This window comes from Gorilla gorilla, chromosome 10, assembly GCF_029281585.2.
Source record: "Gorilla gorilla gorilla isolate KB3781 chromosome 10, NHGRI_mGorGor1-v2.1_pri, whole genome shotgun sequence".
Classification (NCBI taxonomy): domain Eukaryota; kingdom Metazoa; phylum Chordata; class Mammalia; order Primates; family Hominidae; genus Gorilla; species Gorilla gorilla.
Genome location: NC_073234.2, coordinates 22112801 through 22132726, shown reverse-complemented (window position 1 = coordinate 22132726; position 19926 = coordinate 22112801). Strand labels below are relative to the sequence as shown.

The following is a 19926-nucleotide window of genomic DNA, read 5'->3' as shown; positions in this document are numbered from 1 at the left end:
ATTTGTCACAGATAATTTGCAACCTTTTTTCTTTTTTTTTTGAAACAGGGTCTTGCTCTGTTGCCCAGGCTGGAGTGCAGTGGCGTGATCTCGGCTCACTGCAACCGCCGGCTCCCGGGTTCAAGCGATTCTCTTATCTCAGCCTCACGAGTAGCTGGAATTACAGGCGCCCGCCACCACGCCTGGCTGTTTTGTATTTTTAGTAGAGACAGAGGTTTCGCCATGTTGGCCAGGCTGGTCTCGAACTCCTGATCTCAGGTAATCTGCCTGATTCGGCCTCCCAAAGTGCTGGGATTACAGGTGTGAGCCACTGCGCCCGGCCTCGTAACCTTTTTTCTTAGCGGGACATAAAATAATGGTGAATTTTCCAACTGATGGAGTCCAGGAAGGGGATAATAGTGAGCAGAGAGGAGATAATCACTGGAATGCCAAGAAGGAAAAATCAACTCGATTTGGCGGATTACTGGGGGTGGAAAGGTGAAGGGGAGGAAATCTAGGATGGTTTCCACGTTTCTGGTCTGGGCAACTGAGTCGATGTGGTAACCTCGGCTGGAGCAGGTTTGGGAGGGAGTTCAATTTAGGAAGGCTATGTTGAAAGAAACGAATGAACAAAAGCTTCGTGCTTGCTTTGGTGGGACGGAACCCCGCATCCGGTATCTGGCACCGGGAGCTTGTGGCTGTGTCTCGAGGCTCCTGCACCCTCTCAGAGCGTTAGTCAGAGGCGGGGCGGTGGTGCGGAGCGAGGGCCAGAGCAGGGCACCAGAACTGGGCGCGCACCAGGAAGCCACCGCCTCCAGCTGAACGCACGAGTCCCGGCGCGGGGTGGGGCAGGGGCGGGCACGGTCTTCAGTAACTGCCCAGCGATTGGTTGGGAGGCACCACAAATGCCTAACAAACTGCTGAAGCGCCCTCCGAAGGGACAGACCTCGTCTCCACCCCGCCCCGTCCCTCCGCCAGACTGGAGCGCAAACTATGGTCGCATTGATCACTGAAGGATCCTCACAGCAACCGCTCCTTTCCGGAGTCGGGTGAGAGGAGAGTTGTGATTGGCAATTGGCAGGGGCGGGGCGGGCTAGGCCTGTAGCGCTGGGCGACCGTCCTGGGCATGGATTGGGCCGCGGGGTTGTCACCGTTATCCGGGAGGCGTGGTCAGCACTAATAAAGGCGGGGGCCAGCGCGGCAGCTGCAGTAAGTTCCACCGCAGCTAGACCGCGGGGTGGTCAGCGCGAGGCGCAGCTCGGCAGTTCCGTCCACTTCAGCCGCAGCGTCCCTGGCCGGGTGTCTCGCCGCAGCCTCCGGAGAGGAACAGACCCTCATTCTCTCTGTCAGAAAAATGTGAGTTGACTCTGGTGTGGGGGCTCGGCACCTCCTTGACAACTCTCACCCCAAGCTCCCGACTCTGCGGGACGGAAAATGGCGCATTGCAGCAGCTGCAGCAACGCGGGGAACTACCACCGCGCGCCGCCTCCGGACCGGGCCACCCCCAGGGAGGGGTGCCAGTACCCCATTCTCGCACCAGGCACAGCTAGCACCCCACGGGCGGGGCAGGGGCGCAGGGGTCCCACAATCATTGCTCCCTCTCCTCTCGTCTGAGTGGCGCCTCATTCTGGTTTTGGTATAGTGGAGACTCGGAGAGGGCGGGGGCTGGGGGTGGTGGATGGAGACAACTGGGCAGGGGACTCGAAAGGTATTTCTGTCATCTGGCTAAATCACTACTCAGCGCCTCAGGAAAGACAGTCATGGGTGCAACTGCCAGTTGGTAACTTCTGTTGCCCTACAATCTCTGGATTTGTTTACCCCTCACCCAAAGTGTGATGTCTAGCCCCCCTCATGGCAGTGAGCAAAGCTCCAGAAACTTATCTGCCAGTTCTCTGGCACCAGGTGAGCAGCTCAGAAAGACTCAAGGGGTAGTGGGATAGTGGCCTGTCATCCCAAGCGGCTGTTCATACCAAGGCCATTCGTATAGGAGATGTTTTTCTATCACCGATTCTTACCAAATAGTTGGAGGAGAAATAGGGAGAGCTGAGCTTTCCCCCTTTCCTCCAACACACACAGTTTAGTCTCCAGCAGTCTTCAACATCACCCCCTTCCCAAGATCCTGAGGGGAAACTACGGCTAAACAAACGAAGTACTTCTGTCAAGACCTCAATATGTCTAATACAGATTTTTCTTTATGATTACTACCCTGGCCTGGTCCTAGATGTATTTATGTTGCTTCTCTAAGTGACAAAAAAGAGAAAGATTTACTTGTGTTACATAAGGGTTTTAATTATCCCTAGATATTTTACTGTTGAGTGTTTCCAACTCCCAACAAGTAGTAAGTGAAATTGGCCTTGCAAATACTTCATAGCCATTTCACTTTTTCTTTTTGATTTCTATGGTTTTAACCAGATATGAGTGTTCTGTGCATTTTGGGCAAGCCGTAGAGTTCCAGTTGTTTTCATTTTGGGGAGGGGGCTTCCAGATAGTATCTACGTGGGATGAACAGAAGGCAACAGAAAAATCGTGGTGGCTAGCGGGGCATCACGAGGTCTCTGACCTTAATCTTGTCATTGGTGCCACCATCCTGGACTGCTTCCAACACTGGCTGCTACCTACTCATTGAATTTTCTGCCTTAAGTCGAGAGCTAGATTGCTTAGCTAGCTCAGTGGCAGGACAAGAGTCTTGTGGCTCCCATGACTTTGTGTCTATCTTTGCTTTACCTCCTTTGCACCTTAGAGGGAAATGGAAAAGTGATTCTTCAAATGGGGAATGAGTCAGGTGTAATCTGCTACCATAGCCTCTCTGAGGAGTTATTCTCTATCTTTTTAGACTAAAGGAAATTCACTTAATCAAGGAGAAGGAGCTTCTGGGTATTAGTTCTATTGTAATTAGTCAAATAATTTCCTTTTTGGTGACTTTGTGGTTTCATTTTTGTTGCATTTACTCTTGGACTGCTCCTGTGAAGTATGTTTGGTGAGATTCTGCTTCTGTTTGAGGAGTTCTTACTGTAATTTCTATTCTCCATCAAATTTGAGAGATCTCCCCCCTGCCTGTGGGTGCTTCCTTGGCTGAGAACATCTCATGACTTAGGTTATACTTCTGGGAATTCTTTAGGAGGTGAGTTTAGCCTCCGTGTTTTGGGACATGGAGAGGAGTTTGTCTTGAAGACCACACACTAGCTTTGAGTGGTACAGAATGAGAGAACATTCTCTGTGTGTATAGTACAGTAAACCAAGATCTCTCTTTGGGATGTAAGTCACCAAGAGAGTCATCTGAGACTCTGTCAAATCCAGAAAAGGAAGGGACAGAATGTCTATAATGCACGCACATTGAGGACAATTTCTAGCGGTTTTGCTTCCTGTCTATGCTCTTGGAACAGTTTCCATAACTAATGTAATTGCTTTGGGCCCCAGATTCTATCTAAGTGAAACCCCCATTTTCTCTGCCAAAAACAAAGCAAACAAACAGTCCTGACTCACTCCACCTACATAGACTTTGACTTTGGTGATTTTCCAAGCTGCCCTTATGGCAGCCCTGATTTCCTCATCTTGTGTGAAGCATAACCAATAACTGGGCATATAAACCAATAACCATAACCAATAACTTGTATATAAAAAGGGGTGAGCTGACAGACATTACAGTGTACAGCCTCCCTCCTGGCTCCCTTCACAGACTGGCACTGAGTGTCTGTGGCTTTTCCAGGCGCACGGTGCAAGCTGCCAGTGGATCTACCATTCTGGGGTCTGGAGAATGGTGACCTTTTTCTCATAGCTCCACTAGACAGTGTTCCAGTGGGGACTCTGTATGGGGGCTCCAACGCCACATGTCCCTTCTGTACTACCCTAGCAGAGGTTCTCCATGAGGGCCCTGCCCTTGCAGCAAACTTTTGCCTGGACATCCAGGCATTTCCATACATCTGCTGAAGTCTAGACGGAGGTTCCCAAACCTCAGTTCTTGCCTTCTGTGCATCTGCAGGCTCAACACCATGTGGAAGCTGCCAAGGCTTGGGGCTTCCGCCCTCTGAAGCCACGGCCCAAGCCCTGCATTGGCCCCTCTCAGCCACAGCGGGAGCGGCTGGGACACAGGGCACTAAGTCCCTAGGCTGCACACAGCATGGGGACCCTGGGCCTGGCCCACAAAATAACTTTTTCCTCCTGGGCCTCCAGGCCTGTGATGGGAGGGGCTGCTGTGAAGGCCTCTGACATGGCCTGGAGACATTTTCCCCATGGTCTTAGGGGCTAACACTAGGTTTCTTGCTACTTATGCAAATTTCTGCAGCTGCCTTGAATTTCTTCTCAAAAAAATGGTTTTTTTCTTTAGTACTGCGTCTTTTCTTCTGCCAGATACCCTAAATTATCTCTCTCAAGTTCAAAGTTCCACAAATTTCTAGGGCAGGGGCAAAATGCTGCCAGTCTTTTAGCTAAAACATAACAAGAGTCACCTTTGCTTCAGTTCCCAACAAGTTCCTCATCTCCATCTGAGACCACCTCAGCCTGGACCTTATTGTTCATATCACTAACAGCATTTTTGTCAAAGCCATTCAACAAGTCTCTAGGAGGTTCCAAACTTTCCCGCATTTTCCTGTTTTCTTCTGAGCCCTCCAAACTGTTCCATCCTGTCCCTGTTAACCCAGTTCCAAAGTCGCTTCTACATTTTTGGGTATCTTTTCAGCAACACCCCACTCTACTGGTACCAATTTACTGTATTAGTCTGTTTTCATGCTGCTGATAAAGACATACTCAAGACTGGGAACAAAAAGAGGTTTAATTGGACTTACAGTTCCACATGGCTGGGAAGGCCTCAGAATCATGGCGGCAGGTGAAAGGCACTTCTTACATGGCGGCAGCAAGAGAAAATGTGGAAGAAGCAAAAGCAGAAACCACTGATAAACCCATCAGATCTCATGAGACTTCGTCACTATCACGAGAATAGCACCGGAAAGATGGGCCCCATGATTCAGTTACCTCCCCTGAGTCCCTCCCACAACATGTGGGAATTCTGGGTGATACAATTCAAGTTGAGATTTGGGTGAGGACACAGTCAAACCATATCAGCGGGGAAATGCCATTTAGGACAAGGCTAGGCCATATGTCCCTGTAGCCATCATGGCAGAGGACTTGTTTGAGTTGAGTCAAAGGATAGCCCCAGACAAGATGTCTTGATGCCATCCTGGATGTCCCTGAACCCCATACAAATGTTGTTGCAGAGTCTTTCATCTTTTACTTCTTGCCTCTATGCTGTGTCTCCCTACTTCAGATTGCCAAGGAGCGAGAATCCATTCTAGTTTTGTATAGCCTAATCATAATTGTTTAAGTGATTTGGGATGAGGATGCATGTGAGTCCTTTCTTTTTGTCTGTTTTTTTAGAGATGGGGTCTCGCTATGATGCCCAGGCTGGCCTCGAACTCCTGGGCTTAAGCGCTCCTCCCACTTCAGCCTCTTGAGTAGCTGGGACTACAGGTGTGTGCTACCACGCCCAGCTCCTTTCTTGTCTTGGTCACTTTGTGTTCTCTGCACATGTCTTTCCACAGGTCTGCTCCAGCTCAGCCACCTGCTGAAGGGACAGAAGGGACTGCCCCAGGTGGGGGTCCCCCTGGCCCTCCTCCTAACATGACCAGTAACAGACGACTACAGCAAACCCAGGCACAAGTGGAGGAGGTAGGTAGATAGCTGTTTCTTTGAAAGTTTCCAAATCTAGGAGTTTGGAAACAAAAGGGAACTTCTTATCTTTTCTCCTTTTTTCACAGGAGAATAGTCAAAGGCCCTGAGAGGCAAAGGACCCTTTAGAGTTGCACAGGGTCAGACTTGTGATTCTCTGGTTGTTGTCCTTTCCTCTGTCTCTGGCAGGAAGCTTAGCAGCTTTGTTTCTGTGCCCTCCTCAGGTGGTGGACATCATGCGTGTGAACGTGGACAAGGTCCTGGAGAGGGACCAGAAGCTGTCAGAGCTGGATGACCGAGCTGATGCCTTGCAGGCAGGAGCATCACAATTTGAGAGCAGTGCTGCAAAGCTAAAGAGGAAGTATTGGTGGAAAAACTGCAAGGTGAATTTTCTTGTCCCCTCCTCCATCTTTTCCTGGGCTTCCACTGGTAGAAGGCAAGAAAACCCTCAGCTTCTACATTTCTTCCCTCTAATGGTGCAGGATCTCTCTGACCAGCATAACGCTTGGGAGGAAATCTGGAAAGCCTCCTCCATTGCATTACCCAGAATTGGCCACCAGGGTAGGCTAGAGTATTTAGAACCGCTATCAGGGAAAAAGTGATACCCTGAGGAGTTTGGAATGGTTAGTTAAGGAGCTTTACCCCAAAGGAGTTGCCTGCAAAAAATTTCACCTGTCTCATCCTCAGACACACCCAACATCAGCACAATGGCTCAGGCGTATATAGATATATTATACACACACACACACACACACACACACACACACACACAATATATACACATATATATACATTTACATATATACACATATATATACACATATATATGTATATACACACACATATATACACATCTATATATGCACTTTTTTCTTTTTCTTTTAAATCAGCTTTCTCAGATTGAAATATATATTTTTAAATAACTGCAACTTTTGAGAATGAGCTGAACACTTCACAGTGAAAACTGAACTAATTGGTTAAATATCCAGAGTCTGTATCTCTATTGGAATGCCTTCTAAAGCCCCAAGACACCAGGAACTAAGCAAAAAGGAGCTCAATGCAGGTCCTGTGATGAATCTGAAAAGCTACAGACATACTGCGGTTATGATCCTCTGGGAAGCAGAAGGGTAGGGCCTCTCTAAGAGGCCTGCAGGTCTCCTGGGTGATGGGTGGTTTTTTCCATTGTCCCAAGGATGGAGAGAATTCTGTTTCCCACTAGAGATGTGGCTCTTTTCCTCATTCCTGAAATCCAAGGGCTCATTTTTTGTCCATGTTTCCTCAGATGATGATCATGCTGGGAGCCATCTGTGCCATCATCGTGGTAGTTATTGTAAGTAAGTATCGCTGAAGTTGCTGGTGGGGTGAAGAGGTGGGAAGGTCCTGGAGTCTTCTCCCTGCCTGCCTGCCTGCCTGGGGAGTGGGGCTGCTCTGACTGAGGTATGGAGACCGCTGCTATGGGATCGTCACCTGGTTCGGGAAGGGGGAAGGGCAGAGACAAGGGATTTCTTTGATGGACAAGCCTTCCCCCTGCAAAGCATTGTAGGGAGATGGCGCCTCCTGTTCTGAGGAAGTGGGGCTATGCTGTGTGTCACTGGCTTGGGTTGGAGGGAGACCATGGGGATGGGGCACTTAACAATGGAAAGACCTGAATGTCTGGTAACTTGGTGTAATTTGCCCTCTTGTTTTCTCCTGTCTCTTTCTCTTTTCCGTCTGGGACTTCCTGATTCCTGTGTCCAGTCTACTTTTTTACTTGAGAATGTACCACCCCTTCCTGTTCTCCATTGCCATCCACATTCATGTCCTCTGCCCTCTGTTTGCTCTCTCAACACACTTCCCCACCCACCGTCCTCCATTCCAGCCCAGGCTTCTCCATCACCCATTCCTCCTTTTTCGTTGCGTTCATTTGCACTCTGTCCCTCAACACTAGAAATGCTGCTCGTGGCACAATCTAAGTCACTACCCGAAGAGCAACAGCTGGCGCCTCCTCCCCGCCTGCTTTTTCTGTACTCTCAAGTTCCCCCAAAGCCCCAAAGAGTTGGAGGCCAAGGGAAGGGGCAGGGAGGGGAGTGGCTGAGGCGAAGTAGCCATGAAGCTGCCCAGACTTGGGAGGAGGAGAGTATCGGTGCCCATGGTGACTTCTAGAAAACCTGGCCACTGGTAGGAGCTAGGGAGGGGCTGGGAAGATGGCAGCTCACTCAGTGCTGCCTGGTCACGTGGAGCTTTCCCTCCTGGGCCAGGCCTGGAGAGGGTCCTGGGGGTGACCAAAGTCCAACTTGGTTTCAGTGCAGCACCCTCTTCGAAAGTAAAAACTTGTTTTTTGTAGTTATTTCTAATCTGTTCGTCCAGGATTTTCTGTGTCTTTGGGGATCTTACAACTTTACTTTGTTCTCCAGAGGCCTGGAGAACACTTAGGGATTGTGAAAATAGCAGGACTTGTTTCCATCCTAGAAGCAGTCCCATGTGCTTCTAGCTGGAAGGAGCTTTCTCTTCTTTACATTTTCTACAGCATTCTGTATGAGGGCACCAAATAAATCCATCTAGCTGGTAGTTTTATCTAGCCAAATAATTTAACCTAGTTCCCAGTTAATTGTTGGCATAAAGAGAGAGATTGCCTGTTAGTTATAGAGAAACAGTGAGTCAAGTGCTTAATTTGGAAGTAACAAGCTCAGAGGAAGCCACTCCTTGCCCTCGTTAAAGAGGGTCCTGTTCCTCTCTTCCTGTTGATCAAGGAGCGTGAGGGTGTTAGCAGTGTGAGATCTTTGGACACCCATGGAATCCTTTCCTCCACACCACCCGTGCACTTGCCAAAGACAGGGATGAGGCAAGAGGTTCTTCCTGAGGCCCGGCCGATCCTCAGGATGCAGAGAAGTCATGTAGACCCACCAGCCCCACCTTGGGTGGAGGCGTGCCAGCCTGTGACAGGTGTGCTTGTGTATTGCTGTGCTGTCATGGGGCCCTCTCCTTGAGAGCCGCCTCTCTGTTCTTCCTGTAGTATATTCCCCTTTGAACCACCCTTTCCTGTCTGAATTCTACTTTGCCTCCTTTCTCTTCCTCCTCTTTGCATGGTTTGTGTGTATAGACAGTGGAACCTGAGGATGGGATCTGCTCAGCCTATCTTCGGGGCAATTGCTGAGCTTCAGGATGGGCTATTAATGTGGGATAAGCCCAGGTGCAAGGGGAGGAGGGCAGGCTGGGAACAGAGCGGAGAATGCCCATGGCCGTTTATTCCTTCTTCCCTCGGTCCACGAACAGGAAGAGGCTGAGGCCATGCTGGGCAGGGTCTGGATGCCCACTTTCCATGCAGCAGCATTTCATTGTGCAAAACCATCCTTCCTTTCCCTTCGCCCTTGTTTCCCACATTCCCTTCGTCCTGCCCAAGGGCGGGACTGAAGAGCTGGAAGAAAGCAGTCAGTACCCTCCCAACGGCCCCCCTCGAAGGTCTCCACTCTCCTCTGGGCTCCTCCTTGCCTAATGCAGGGGGTCACCGCTGGAGAAGAACCACCACTGTCCTCGATGTGTCCCAAGCCTGGAGCGAATCCGTCCTCTTGGCTCTCCCAGCCCTATCACAGGAATCATTCCTGGGTTTCTGTCCCTCTGAGGCTCACCAGGTGTAGTTGGCCTTGTTCTTTGGGGGTATTAGCCCTTCTACTTTCTTTCTCACCCACCCTGTACCCTCTTCTGTGTGTCTTTGCTATCCCCCTTTCCTCCCACCACCCATGTGCATGAGCAAATGTGCAACTAAACCCCGGGACTTTGCAGTCAAATGAAGCTGAGCTTCCCACATCCCGTTCTTCGGTTTGCCATGAGACGATGTGGGGTTTCCACTGTGTGTCTGTCATCACCTCTTTGTCTTTTTTTCCTAACCCTGATCTCATACTTGTATAGAGTAATAACAACAGTTGTACTTCCACCAAAGGCATGTGGCATATTTACCAATGTCATGTATTCTGAACAAAGGCAAAAAATACAAATTCCTACCATTAAACTGGCTTGGTTGTTGTTTGGGTTGGAGTAGCTGGGGGAGCTTGGGGGGAAGGGTGTCGTTTCTTTCTAGTAGTCTCACGTCACTTTAGCATGTAAGCTGGGCTGGCTTACACGCGCTGTGCGGTCTTCATGGAGATGGGAGCTCTGTGTGTCAGCACAGGAAGTGGTCTCCCAGCGTTCAGCCTGAAGCAGCCCAAGTCTTGTAGGTGCTGGTAAGAGGAAGTGAAGACAGGAAGTTGCGTGGGCATCTCACACTGGCAAACAAGCACAGGTTCCCTCAGGCCTCTTCCATCTGCCTCCTGTGCTCCTTCCTAGGTCCTTGGCCTGCTGTCCTGTCCCAGGGGATGTGCCCAGATAAGGCTGTCAGTGAACACCCCCTTACCCCCTTTTCCCCATCATCCTCATGTACAGTTTTGGTATGCTGAGTTCCACCGTATTGACCAGGCACATTTTAGAAACGAATAAAAAGGAGAAGTCTCTCCTTGCAGCTGAGGGAGTGAGGCACTTGCAGGTATCCAGAACCTCCCAGCAGTTACCCGAGGGAGCAGAACCCTAATCGCAGCTGAGGTGCAACTGAGATGGAGCCCCGGGGGTGCCTCTGAGGGCCTTTGTTTCATACTTAAACACTTTGCAAGTTGGAGCCGCTAGGCTTGGTGACAGGGCTCAGTTGGGACCAGTGTGGAGAAAGACAGGAAAGTGGAAAAGCTTGGTCGCAGCAGACACAAAGGGCTTTTATTTTGACAGAGCTGAGTTTGGGAGGGGTAGCCCAGCCCCAACCCGTGCCTCATTGTCCCTCACTTGTTCCTTCTCCATTTCTTCCAGCTTTGTTTTCCTACCATCACACCACCAACCTGGCTCTTTGGTCTTAACCTCCATCTGGACATTCTGCCTTCTTCTTGTCCCCTCACTTCTTCCTGTTCTCTGCCTTGGTACATGAGCCCAGGGTGCACAGTGAAGGAAGGCAGAGGCCTCTGCAGAGCCAGGCCCAGTGCCCCGTGAGCTGGTGCCACCTTCATGTATTTTTAGCTCTGCGACTTGACTTAGAGTCCTTCTGGGAGCACGTGACTACTCTTTCTTTCTACTCTGAGGCAGGAGAGTGACAGACTTTAGTGAGGTAGCTAGGAGAAAACAAGAGGGAACACGACTGGTTTCATTTTCATTTAGGGCAAACTCAAAAGCAGGAGGCTGTGATGGGTGGGTGGCTGGAGCTTGGGGCATCTGGGCTTCCACCCTGGTCTGGTGGGGGAGGTGGTTAGAGTGGGTGAGGTGGGCCAGGGCCAGAGCCAAGGGCACCCAGGCTCTTACCTTGCCGTCTCTGAAGCCCCAGGAACATCAGTGCAAGAAGGAAGAGACTGCTGGCAAAGATGACTCCCAAGGCTGTTCTCCGCTCTGTAGGTGAGAGCAATGTGGGCGGGGATCATCGTGCGCAGGAATCATGAGCTGATCCCTCACCTGCAGTGTCCACCCCAGGGAGGAGGAGGAGCTAAGGATTGTGTGTGTGAGACCCTGGTTGAGGAGCCTGGAACAAGGCACTCAGCAGCATTTGTACTTATTCAAGGTTGCTGGATACTTGTGGGTTACTCCACACAGAATTCTCTACCTCTTCCCACCTAAGGACAAGGTTTTAAAAATTGCTTTGCAAGTGAGATTTAGGTGGGTTTATTTGTTAGCACTTAACTTGCCTGGACACAGTGGCTCATGCCTGTAATCCCAGAACTTTGGGAGGCTGAGGTGGGTGGATCACCTGAGGTCAGGAGTTCGAGACCAGCCTGGGCAACATGGTGAAACCCTGTCTGTACAAAAAATACAAAAAATTAACTGGGCATGTTGGTGTGCGCCTGTGGTCCCAGGTACTTGGGAGGCTGAGGTGGGAGAATCACTTGAGCCTGGGAGGCAGAGGTTGCAGTGAGCTGAGATCGTGCCACTGCACTCCAGCCTGGGCGACAGAGTGAGACCGTATCTCAAAACAAAACAAAATAAAGCAAAACAAAAAACCACCAGTTAACTGGGATTTTGTAAATAGTTGGGGAATGATGTGAGCTGAAGTGAAACCTCAGTTTTGGGGAAGTTCACAGTCTAATGAGCAACCAAATAATGCCCAGTGCTCCTGGATGTTTCCATTTCAAGTTGCGGGTTCTTTCCTGTCCCTTTCCTGCTTAAAACCTCTCAATAGGCAGGGTGCGGTGGCTCATGTCTGTAATCCCAGCACTTTGGGAAGCCGAGATGGACAGATCACCTGAGGTCAGGAGTTTGAGACCAGCCTGGCCATCATGGCGAAACCCCATCTCTACTAAAAACGCAAAATTAGCCAGGCGTGGTGGTGCGCGCCTGTAATCCCAGCTACTCGGGAGGCTGAGGCAAGAGGATGGCTCGAACCCAGGATATGGACGTTGCAGTGAGCTGAGATCATACCTCTGCACTCCAGCCTGGGGAACAGAGCAAGATTCTGTATCAAAAAAAAAGTAAAATAAAATAAATAAATAAAGCCATGCTGTGGCTCTCAGGAAGTTCCAGCTTGAAGGGCCAGTGAGATCTACAGGGTTTAATTAAGCCCGTAAGGGGAATCCGGTTGCCTGATTTTCACATTCTTTCTTTACCATTGATTGACAGGTGACCTTGGGCAAATTCATTGACATCTGCAAGTGCCTGTTTACTCACCTGTAAAATGGGAGTCATGATCCATGAAATCATACATTTAAGTGCTTTCTACACTGCTTGATTCATGTAAATGCTCAATAAACAGAATTACCTCCGAAGCTTCAGAGCCACTTTCCCTTTTTCCCATATACCCTAGGCTCTAGCTGTGCTGAATTACTTGCAATTCTCCAAATTCTCTTTAGGCTGTTTTATGATTTGGCTTTCATATATGCTATTGTTTCTATCTTGAGTGTTCCCTTCCCTCTAAGCTAGTTAACTTGGCTCAAATGCCATCTTCTCTGTCTACTTAGTCTTGTCTCTATTACTGGACTAAGCTCCTGGAGGGCATGATCAGGAATTATTCATCTGTGATCTCCAGCCTTAAGCACATTGCCTGACACCCTGGAGGCTGGAGTATAATGAAGTCTCAGGGGATGTGTGGTAGAAGCTGTGGCAGCTGCTGCCTTGGGAAAGATAGCCAGGAGCAGAGGCAGGAGCATGAAGCCAGGGCTGTGAACAAAGTGGATGGGCAGCAGAACAAGGCCATAGATGAGCTGGGGCAGGAGAGCCATGAGCCCTAGTGTGGAGGTGGGGAAAAGGAGGACACTCCCAGTACCTGGTGGGACAACCTGGGTGCTGGCCCCAAGGGGCTCCTCCAGAGAGATGTGTGTGACCTGGCAGGTGTAAGTGGCACCTGCAGAGCCAGGTTCTGCGGTGAGAGAGGAGGAGATGCTGTAGGTGCCTGCCACGCTTTGCCTGAGGCTGGAGAAGGAGGCACCAGAGACTTGGGCTGGGGATCCACCCAGCTCCTCTCGGGTCCACGTCACCACCACATCCAGAGGGTAGTAGCCAGCAATGTCGCAGATGAGGGTGGGCAGCAGAGCTTCGTTTGCCAAGCTCAGTCGTACTTTAGGGGAAGCTGGAGAAAGAATGAGGAATAAGATTACACATGGATCTAACTGGGGACAGCGGAGGAGCCTGAAGACTTTTCTTCCTGCCAAGATGAGAGTAGATTGTGGAGGCTACAGTGTCCCTTGGTGGTGTACCAAGGCGGGGGTGTGTGAGGGGCCCACCTGGATGCAGGCCGTAAAGGGGCAGGGTTACATTTTCCAGAAAACTGATAGATAGTAAAGCCAACTAAAGATTGGCTGGCTTCTTACTGTCATTCTAAGCCAGTTTTTTTTGTTTTGTTTTGTTTTGTTTTGTTTTTTTTATAAGATGGTGTCTTGCTCTGTCGCCCAAGCTGGAGTGCAGTGGCATGATCTTGGCTCACCGCAACCTCCACCTCCGGGGTTCAAGCGATTCTTCTGCCTCAGCCTCCTGAGTAGCTGGGACTACAGGCACGCACCACCATGCCTAGCTATTTTTTGTATTTTTAGTAGAGACAAGAGTTTCACCGTATTGGCCAGGCTGGTCTTGAACTCCTGACCTCGTGATCCGCCTCCCAAAGTGCTGGGATTATAGGTGTGAGCCACCGCACCCTGCCTCTAAGCCAGAGATTTTAAAGGATAGCAGTGATAATGGTCAGAACTGCTTCCACTGCTCTGCCTTGGTTTGCTGCTGCTGCTCCTCAGGATGTGGTCCAAAAGGACTGGGGTGATGGAGACAGCCAGCCACAGCAGGGCAGCAGGATCCTGGGCTGGAAATCTCTTGGTGGGATTATCCTGGAGTCCAACGGGACTCCTTATCTGATGACATCTGTGCTTCCATGGTGAAGATGGCATTTAAGTTGTGAGATTGAAGCCTGCTTCTCAGGAAATCATTCCTGTGTTTGGGTCCCAATCTGGAAACGCTCCCAGTAGACATGTTATATCCCCTTCCCTGGGATAACCATGTCCTGGCCTCACCTTGGATGTTGAGCTGGATGATCTGCTGAGCTCGGTACAGAGAGGTGGTGATCTGGCAAATGTAGGTCCCCTCGTCCTGTATAGTGAGGCTGGGCAGGGTGAGGGAGGCATCCCTGGCCATGCCCAGTTGCTCAAGCTCCAGGGTAGCGCCCTTCCGCACAGCCTGCCCCTGCCCTGCGGTCCAGCTGTACACCAGCTGACCCCTGCCCTTGTGCTGCAGTCGCCACTCCACACTGATGAGGTCCAAGCCCGGTGCCATGGAGAAGCCACAGTCCAAGGAGGCTGAGGACCCCAGCAGGAAGCTCAGGGATTGGGTCTGTGTCATCACCTGGAACTCCACTGTGAAGAGGAAAAGAGGGGTGATTTGTGGGCTACTTCCTCCTCGAGGTCACCTGATCTCCAAGCTGTGGGCATGTTGTGGGCATACACCTGCCTCTTCCTCGCCTGACAGGCCGGTTGAGCTTATTTTCCGTCACATGGAACCACAAAGAAATGGGGCTCTGGAAAGGTAGCATGGTACACATGATGGCCATCACCATTTTGGGATCACTTACCCTAGGATAATTTAGTGAAAGCTATGGATCTCCCACCAGGAAAAATACACATGCAAAATTAAGAGTTACCATCAATCTTCAGGTAAGAACTACTAGAGTAGCAGAAAAAGCTCTGAAACCCTGGTTGTTCCACTTACTGGCTCCGTGACCTTTGACAAGTCACTTGGTGTTACCAAGCTCACCTGCTTAAGCAAGGACGCTGTGAAGACTAGATACAATAGTTTAAAAAGTACGTGGTGGCTGGGTGCGGTGGCTCATGCCTGTAATCCCAGCACTTTGGGGGGCCGAGGTGGGTGGATCACCTGAGGTCAGGAGTTTGAGACCAGCCTGGCCAACATGGTAAAACCCTGTCTCTACTAAAAACACAAAAATTAGCTGGGCATGGTGGCAGGTGCCTGTAATTCCAGCTACTTGGGAGGCTGAGACAGGAGAATTGCTTGAATCCGGGAGGTGGAGGTTGCAGTGAGCCAAGACCGCGCCATTGCACTCCAGTCTGGGTGACGAGTGAAACTCCGTCTCAAAAAAAATGTAAAAAACAAAACAAAACAAAACAAAACAAAAAAACACACGTGGTATTGGGAAGCCCAGGCAGGTGGATCACCTGAGGTTGGGAGTTCGAGACCAGCCTGACCAACATGGAGAAACCCCGTCTCTACTAAAAATACAAAAATTAGCTGGGTGTGGTGGCACATGCCTGTAATCCCAGCTACTTGGGAGGCTCAGGTGGAGAATCACTTGAACCCAGGAGGCGGAGGTTGTGGTGAGCCAAGATCGAGCCATTGCACTCCAGCCTGGGCAATAAGAGTGAAACTCCATCTCGAAAAAAAAAAAAAAAAGCATGTGATAGTAGTATCTGTGCCAAACATGCTTAACCTAAATCCAGTCATGAGGAAATGAGGAAAACAATCAGACAAATCTAAATGTTGGGATACTCTACAAGACCACTAGCCTGGACCCTTCAAAAATGTCAATTCTATGAAACATGTTCTAGATTAAAACAAGGAACAGCACAACTAAATGCACTGCATGATTCTTGTTTGAATTGTGTACTTAGAAAAAGAAAGCAGTAAAAAAAAAATATTGGGACAAGTGGAGAAATTTGAATTTGGAGACATTTAATTATTTTTTAAAGAGAAGGGTCTTAGGTTGGGCACGGTGGCTCACACCTGTAATCCCAACACTTTGGGAGATCGAGATGGGTGGATCACCTGAGGTCAGGAGTTCAAGACCAGCCTGGCCAATATGATGAAACCCCATCTCTACTAAAAATACAAAAATTAGCTGGTGTGGTGGCGGGTGTCTATAATCCCAGCTACTTGGGAGACTGAGGCACAAGAATCACTTGAACCTGGGAGGCAGAGGTTGCAGTGAGCCAAGATCGTGCCACTGCACTCCAGCCTGGGAGACAGAATGAGACTCTGTTAAAAAAAAAAAAAAAGAGGGTCTCGCTCTCTATGTTGCCCAGACAGGACTCAAACTCCTGGGCTCAAGCAATCCTCCTGCCTCAGTCTCCTGAGTAGCTGGACTACAGGTGTGCACCACCATGCCCTGGACTTTATAGTTGAGACTATTATCATATCAATTAAAAAATATCTAAAAGTATGAAGATCTGTGGCATACTAGGCAGTGGTGTGGGGAGATAGGGACAGTCTGCTCTAGCAGGGAGTATTTTATCACTGATAATATTCAGAATTGCCAATGTCGGGAGATGGTGAGACTATAAAGCCATCTGACTTTTAGCTGATTTTATTTTTGTTCTGAAATATTTTACAGTCTGCACTCCCTTATTGCCTGCACTACGGGTAGACTACTTCCCCCCTTTGGTTTGTTTCTGACATGATGGCTTTGTAACTATGAAGGATTACATCCTTGTCCTTCATTGTAAACTAATACATGCTATGGATGTATTTGGGGTTCAGACATGCGTTTCGGGGTTCAAACATGCGTTTGGGGTTCAAGTGTTATCTTCTGCAACTTACTCTCAGTTCAGAGGAAAATACACACATACACATATACACACACGAGGAGTCGGGGGAGAGAGAATGTGGCAAATTGGTAACAACTGGTGGATCTAGGTGTCGGGTATATAGGTGTTCATTATATTATTATTTCACCTTTTTTTGTAGGTTTGGAATAAAAAGAGAGAAATACCTACGCATGCCAGGAGTATGGTAGACACTGGACAGACATGAAGACCTTTTTCTAATGGGTCAGGATAGATTTAGGCTGGACCACAGAGAGGTTAGAGTGTTCTGGGGTTTTCCAAGGATAGGACGGTTGCCCCTAATTTTCTCTGGACTTGGCTGTTTCTTCTTGGAGACTCAAAGAAGCAGGGCACAGAGTATTGGATTAATGGGCCCTGGGGAACCCTGTCATCATGTTCTCAATTTCTTGTGCCCTCGAGGATGTACTGAGCTGGAGAGGGCAAGTACTGGGTTTACTAATAAGATCATGAACAAATGATGCATCCCTGAGCTTTACCCCTGAAGCACCAGAGCAGCCTAGCCTTTCACTGGGAGAAAACCGGGTTTTGGCTTGATAAGACTACAGTGGACAGCACCCATGTACAGAATAGCATCATGTGTCTTATTTCCTCACGGCAGCCCAGTGAGATGAGAACGATCTCCATTTTGGAAATAACACAGGTTGTCTGTGTGCCTGGACCTTCAGGTAGGGGCTGCGAAGCATTCTCTTGTGGACTCAGGGTTTTTGTTGTTGTTGTTGTTTTTGAGACGGTGTCTCACTCAGCTGCCCAGGCTGGAGTGCAGTGGCGCAGTCTCAGCTCACTGCAACCACCGTCTCTCAGGTTCAAGTGATTCTCCTGTCTCAGTCTCCTGAGTAGCTGGGATTACAGGCACCTGCCAACATGCCTGGCTAATTTCTCTATTTTAGTAGAGAGGGGGTTTCACCATGTTGGCCAGGCTGGTCTTGAACTCCTGACCTCAGGTGATCCACCTGCCTTGGCCTCGCAAAGTGCTGGGATTACAGGCATGGGCCTTCGCACCTGGCCTGACTCAGGGGTTTTTAGGAAGAAAGGACCAAGGCCTAGGGGTGCCCTGAGGTGACCAGTGTGGATGGAGGTGGATTTGTTCCCTTCCTTCTTCTGTCCCCCATATCTTACCACTTTAGAAAAGCAAAACTTTCTGTGACTTGCTTTTCTTTTCTTTTTTTTTTTTTTTTTTTGAGATGGAGTTTCGCTCTTGTTGCCCAGGCTGAAGTGCCATGGTGTGATCTCGGCTCACCGCAACCTCTGCCTTCCGGGTTCAAGCGATTCTCCTGCCTCAGCCTCCCTCGTAGCTGGGATTACAGGCACCCGCCACCATGCCCAGCTAATTTTGGTATTAGTAGAGTCGGGGTTTCACCGTGTTGACCAGGCTGATCTCAAACTCCTGACCTCAGGTGATCCACCGACCTCGGTATCCCAAAATTCTGGGATTACAGGCATGAGCCACCACACCTGGCCTTGCTTTTCATTTTCTTACCTGCAGTTCGCACAGTCCCCTGGGGGCTCAGGGGCAAGTTCAGCGTCGGGTGCCAGAGAGCCTCATTCTTGGCGACCCTGGGAGTCTTCATCACCAAGGAGATGCTAGGTCCCCCTCCAGAGACCTGCACGTTGGCCATGAACCAAGCTGCTGTCTTAACAGTGGTCTCTGTCATCTGGAGAAAGTAGCGGGAGATCTCACAGGTCACCTCCTTCCCACTGCAGTCAGCATGGAGCAAGGCCTCGGCCTGGGGAATCTGGACCAGGTCCACTGGGGAGAAGCAGGGCACACACGGAGGGCAAATTAGCTTGAGAACACCAGGGCCAACGGGAGGCAGTATGTGTGGCTGTAATCGGGACCTGGGCTGTCCTGGTGGAGGGAGCCCAGGAGGACCAAGGACACAGGTGGAAGGCTTTTACCTGAGGCCTCGAAGATAATAGGTGGGTCATCTTGGGCCAGCGTGCCCCCTTGGAAATCGGTGAAGTCCTCCAGGGAGCCATCGTCCAGCACTGGCACCTGCTTCAGCACAAGGGAGGCCCTTGCCCTGTCCTCACTGCTGGCAAGAGCTCCACGGTGCGCACCGTCCTTCGCCAGGAAGCAGTCTAGGACCACATTCACTGCCCGCCACTGCCCCTCTGCTGGGTGGGGCTCTGCAGACAAAGGCTGGGGTGAGCACCCCCTTCCCCAGAAAGCTACTCCACACTTGCTTCCTGCCCCCGCCCTCAAACTGTGGAGTCATCAAAGGGTAAAAGTTGCCATCCAAGATCCTAGCTGTTTCTGTGTCCCTCTATTTTCCCGTCATCCCCAAACCAGCTTTCTGGAGAGCACCTGCTAGTCCAGGCAGATACTTCTTGGTGAGAGTTAAAGTCCTGGATTTGCCTTGCTCAGAGGAGTTTATACTTGCATTTCCAACTGTTGAATAAAAGACTATCTTTTCAGTCAAAGGAATTCTCAGAAAACAAGCAAGTGCCACTGCAGAGAGAGGAGACTGGACGGTTACTGTTGCTGGGGCACTGACAGCCTGCACTGCTTTCTCCCATTTCGGGTAGCCTTCCCCTCCCCCACCTTCAAAGTCACCTTCCAAGTTATTTCCTCACCTGGGGAGTCCTTTCCTCTTCTGAAGTGTCAGCTCCCAGGCCAGTGCCCTCTCTAGGACAGTGGCTCCTGACCACAGCCACAGAGGCAGCCCCTCTTTAGCATTTTCCCTGTGGAGTCCCCACCCTCCCTCCACACATACTATTGGTTCCTTCCTTTGCCAGCCGCTGAGCCTTTCCCCTGTTGGGCTTAGAAGGCGATTGGGTCATCCCCGGCCCCTTTGCTCTTCTGGAATCTCGGGGAGGGTGGCACCCTGGGGCTTCAGTAGCTCTTCTCCCAGCCAGCTCTCCCCGACTCCCAGACTCACTGGTTTCTGCTGCTCCAGATAGAGCCAGGCAGAGCAGCAGGCACCAGCCCTCCTGTGTGCCCATGGAGGCTGCTCTCGAGTCCCCTCCTTGCCCACCGCCCTTCTCCACAGTCCTACGCTGCTTGCGAGGCCCGGCGGGAGAAGGGGGCTCTCCAAGCACACCTGGCAGCCCGCGGCCTTTAGGTTTCTTCCCTGTTCCCTCTGCTGCCGACTGTTCTTTCACTTTCACTTAGAGCAAGATGGCAGCCCGCGTCCCTGTGTGAAGCCGTCTGCAGCAGCTGCCAGAGCCCTGCTTGCTGTTTCCTTTCTCACCACCCACCTCACCCGGAAATCCCCTGGTGATTTCAAGACCTGACCTCTGCACCCTTTTGCTCCCCACC

The 19926-nt window shown here is 50.3% G+C and overlaps 2 protein-coding genes across 6 annotated transcripts; one reads left to right on the top strand and one right to left on the bottom strand.

Moving 5' to 3' along the window:
* Positions 1-853: 853 nt before the first annotated feature.
* On the top strand, positions 854-19088 carry VAMP1 (vesicle associated membrane protein 1). 4 transcript variants are annotated; one of them, XM_063693758.1, is made up of 6 exons: positions 854-1335; positions 5514-5640; positions 5865-6023; positions 6923-6974; positions 10946-11019; positions 16789-19088. In XM_063693758.1, coding segments are annotated over exons 1-5 (387 nt in total). In that variant the 5' UTR covers positions 854-1333; the 3' UTR covers positions 10993-11019; positions 16789-19088. The 4 variants fall into 4 exon arrangements, with proteins under 4 accessions (XP_063549828.1, XP_018894372.1, XP_063549829.1 ...); XM_019038827.3 differs by lacking the exon at positions 16789-19088 and adding an exon at positions 12235-12380; XM_063693759.1 differs by lacking the exon at positions 10946-11019.
* On the bottom strand, positions 4730-19863 carry TAPBPL (TAP binding protein like). 2 transcript variants are annotated; one of them, XR_008670490.2, is made up of 8 exons: positions 19547-19814; positions 18564-18794; positions 18145-18414; positions 14109-14447; positions 12878-13180; positions 10930-11013; positions 9619-9833; positions 4730-4814 (listed from the first exon to the last, which is right to left on the bottom strand). XR_008670490.2 is itself a non-coding variant. In XM_019038825.4 (7 exons), exons 1-7 carry the CDS (start codon positions 19608-19610, stop codon positions 9700-9702), a joined length of 1425 nt encoding a protein of 474 aa, XP_018894370.3. In that variant the 5' UTR covers positions 19611-19863; the 3' UTR covers positions 9560-9699. The 2 variants fall into 2 exon arrangements, 1 of the variants encoding a protein (XP_018894370.3); XM_019038825.4 differs by lacking the exon at positions 4730-4814 and having other exon boundaries at positions 9560-9833; positions 19547-19863.
* Between the last annotated feature and the right edge of the window lie 63 nt (positions 19864-19926).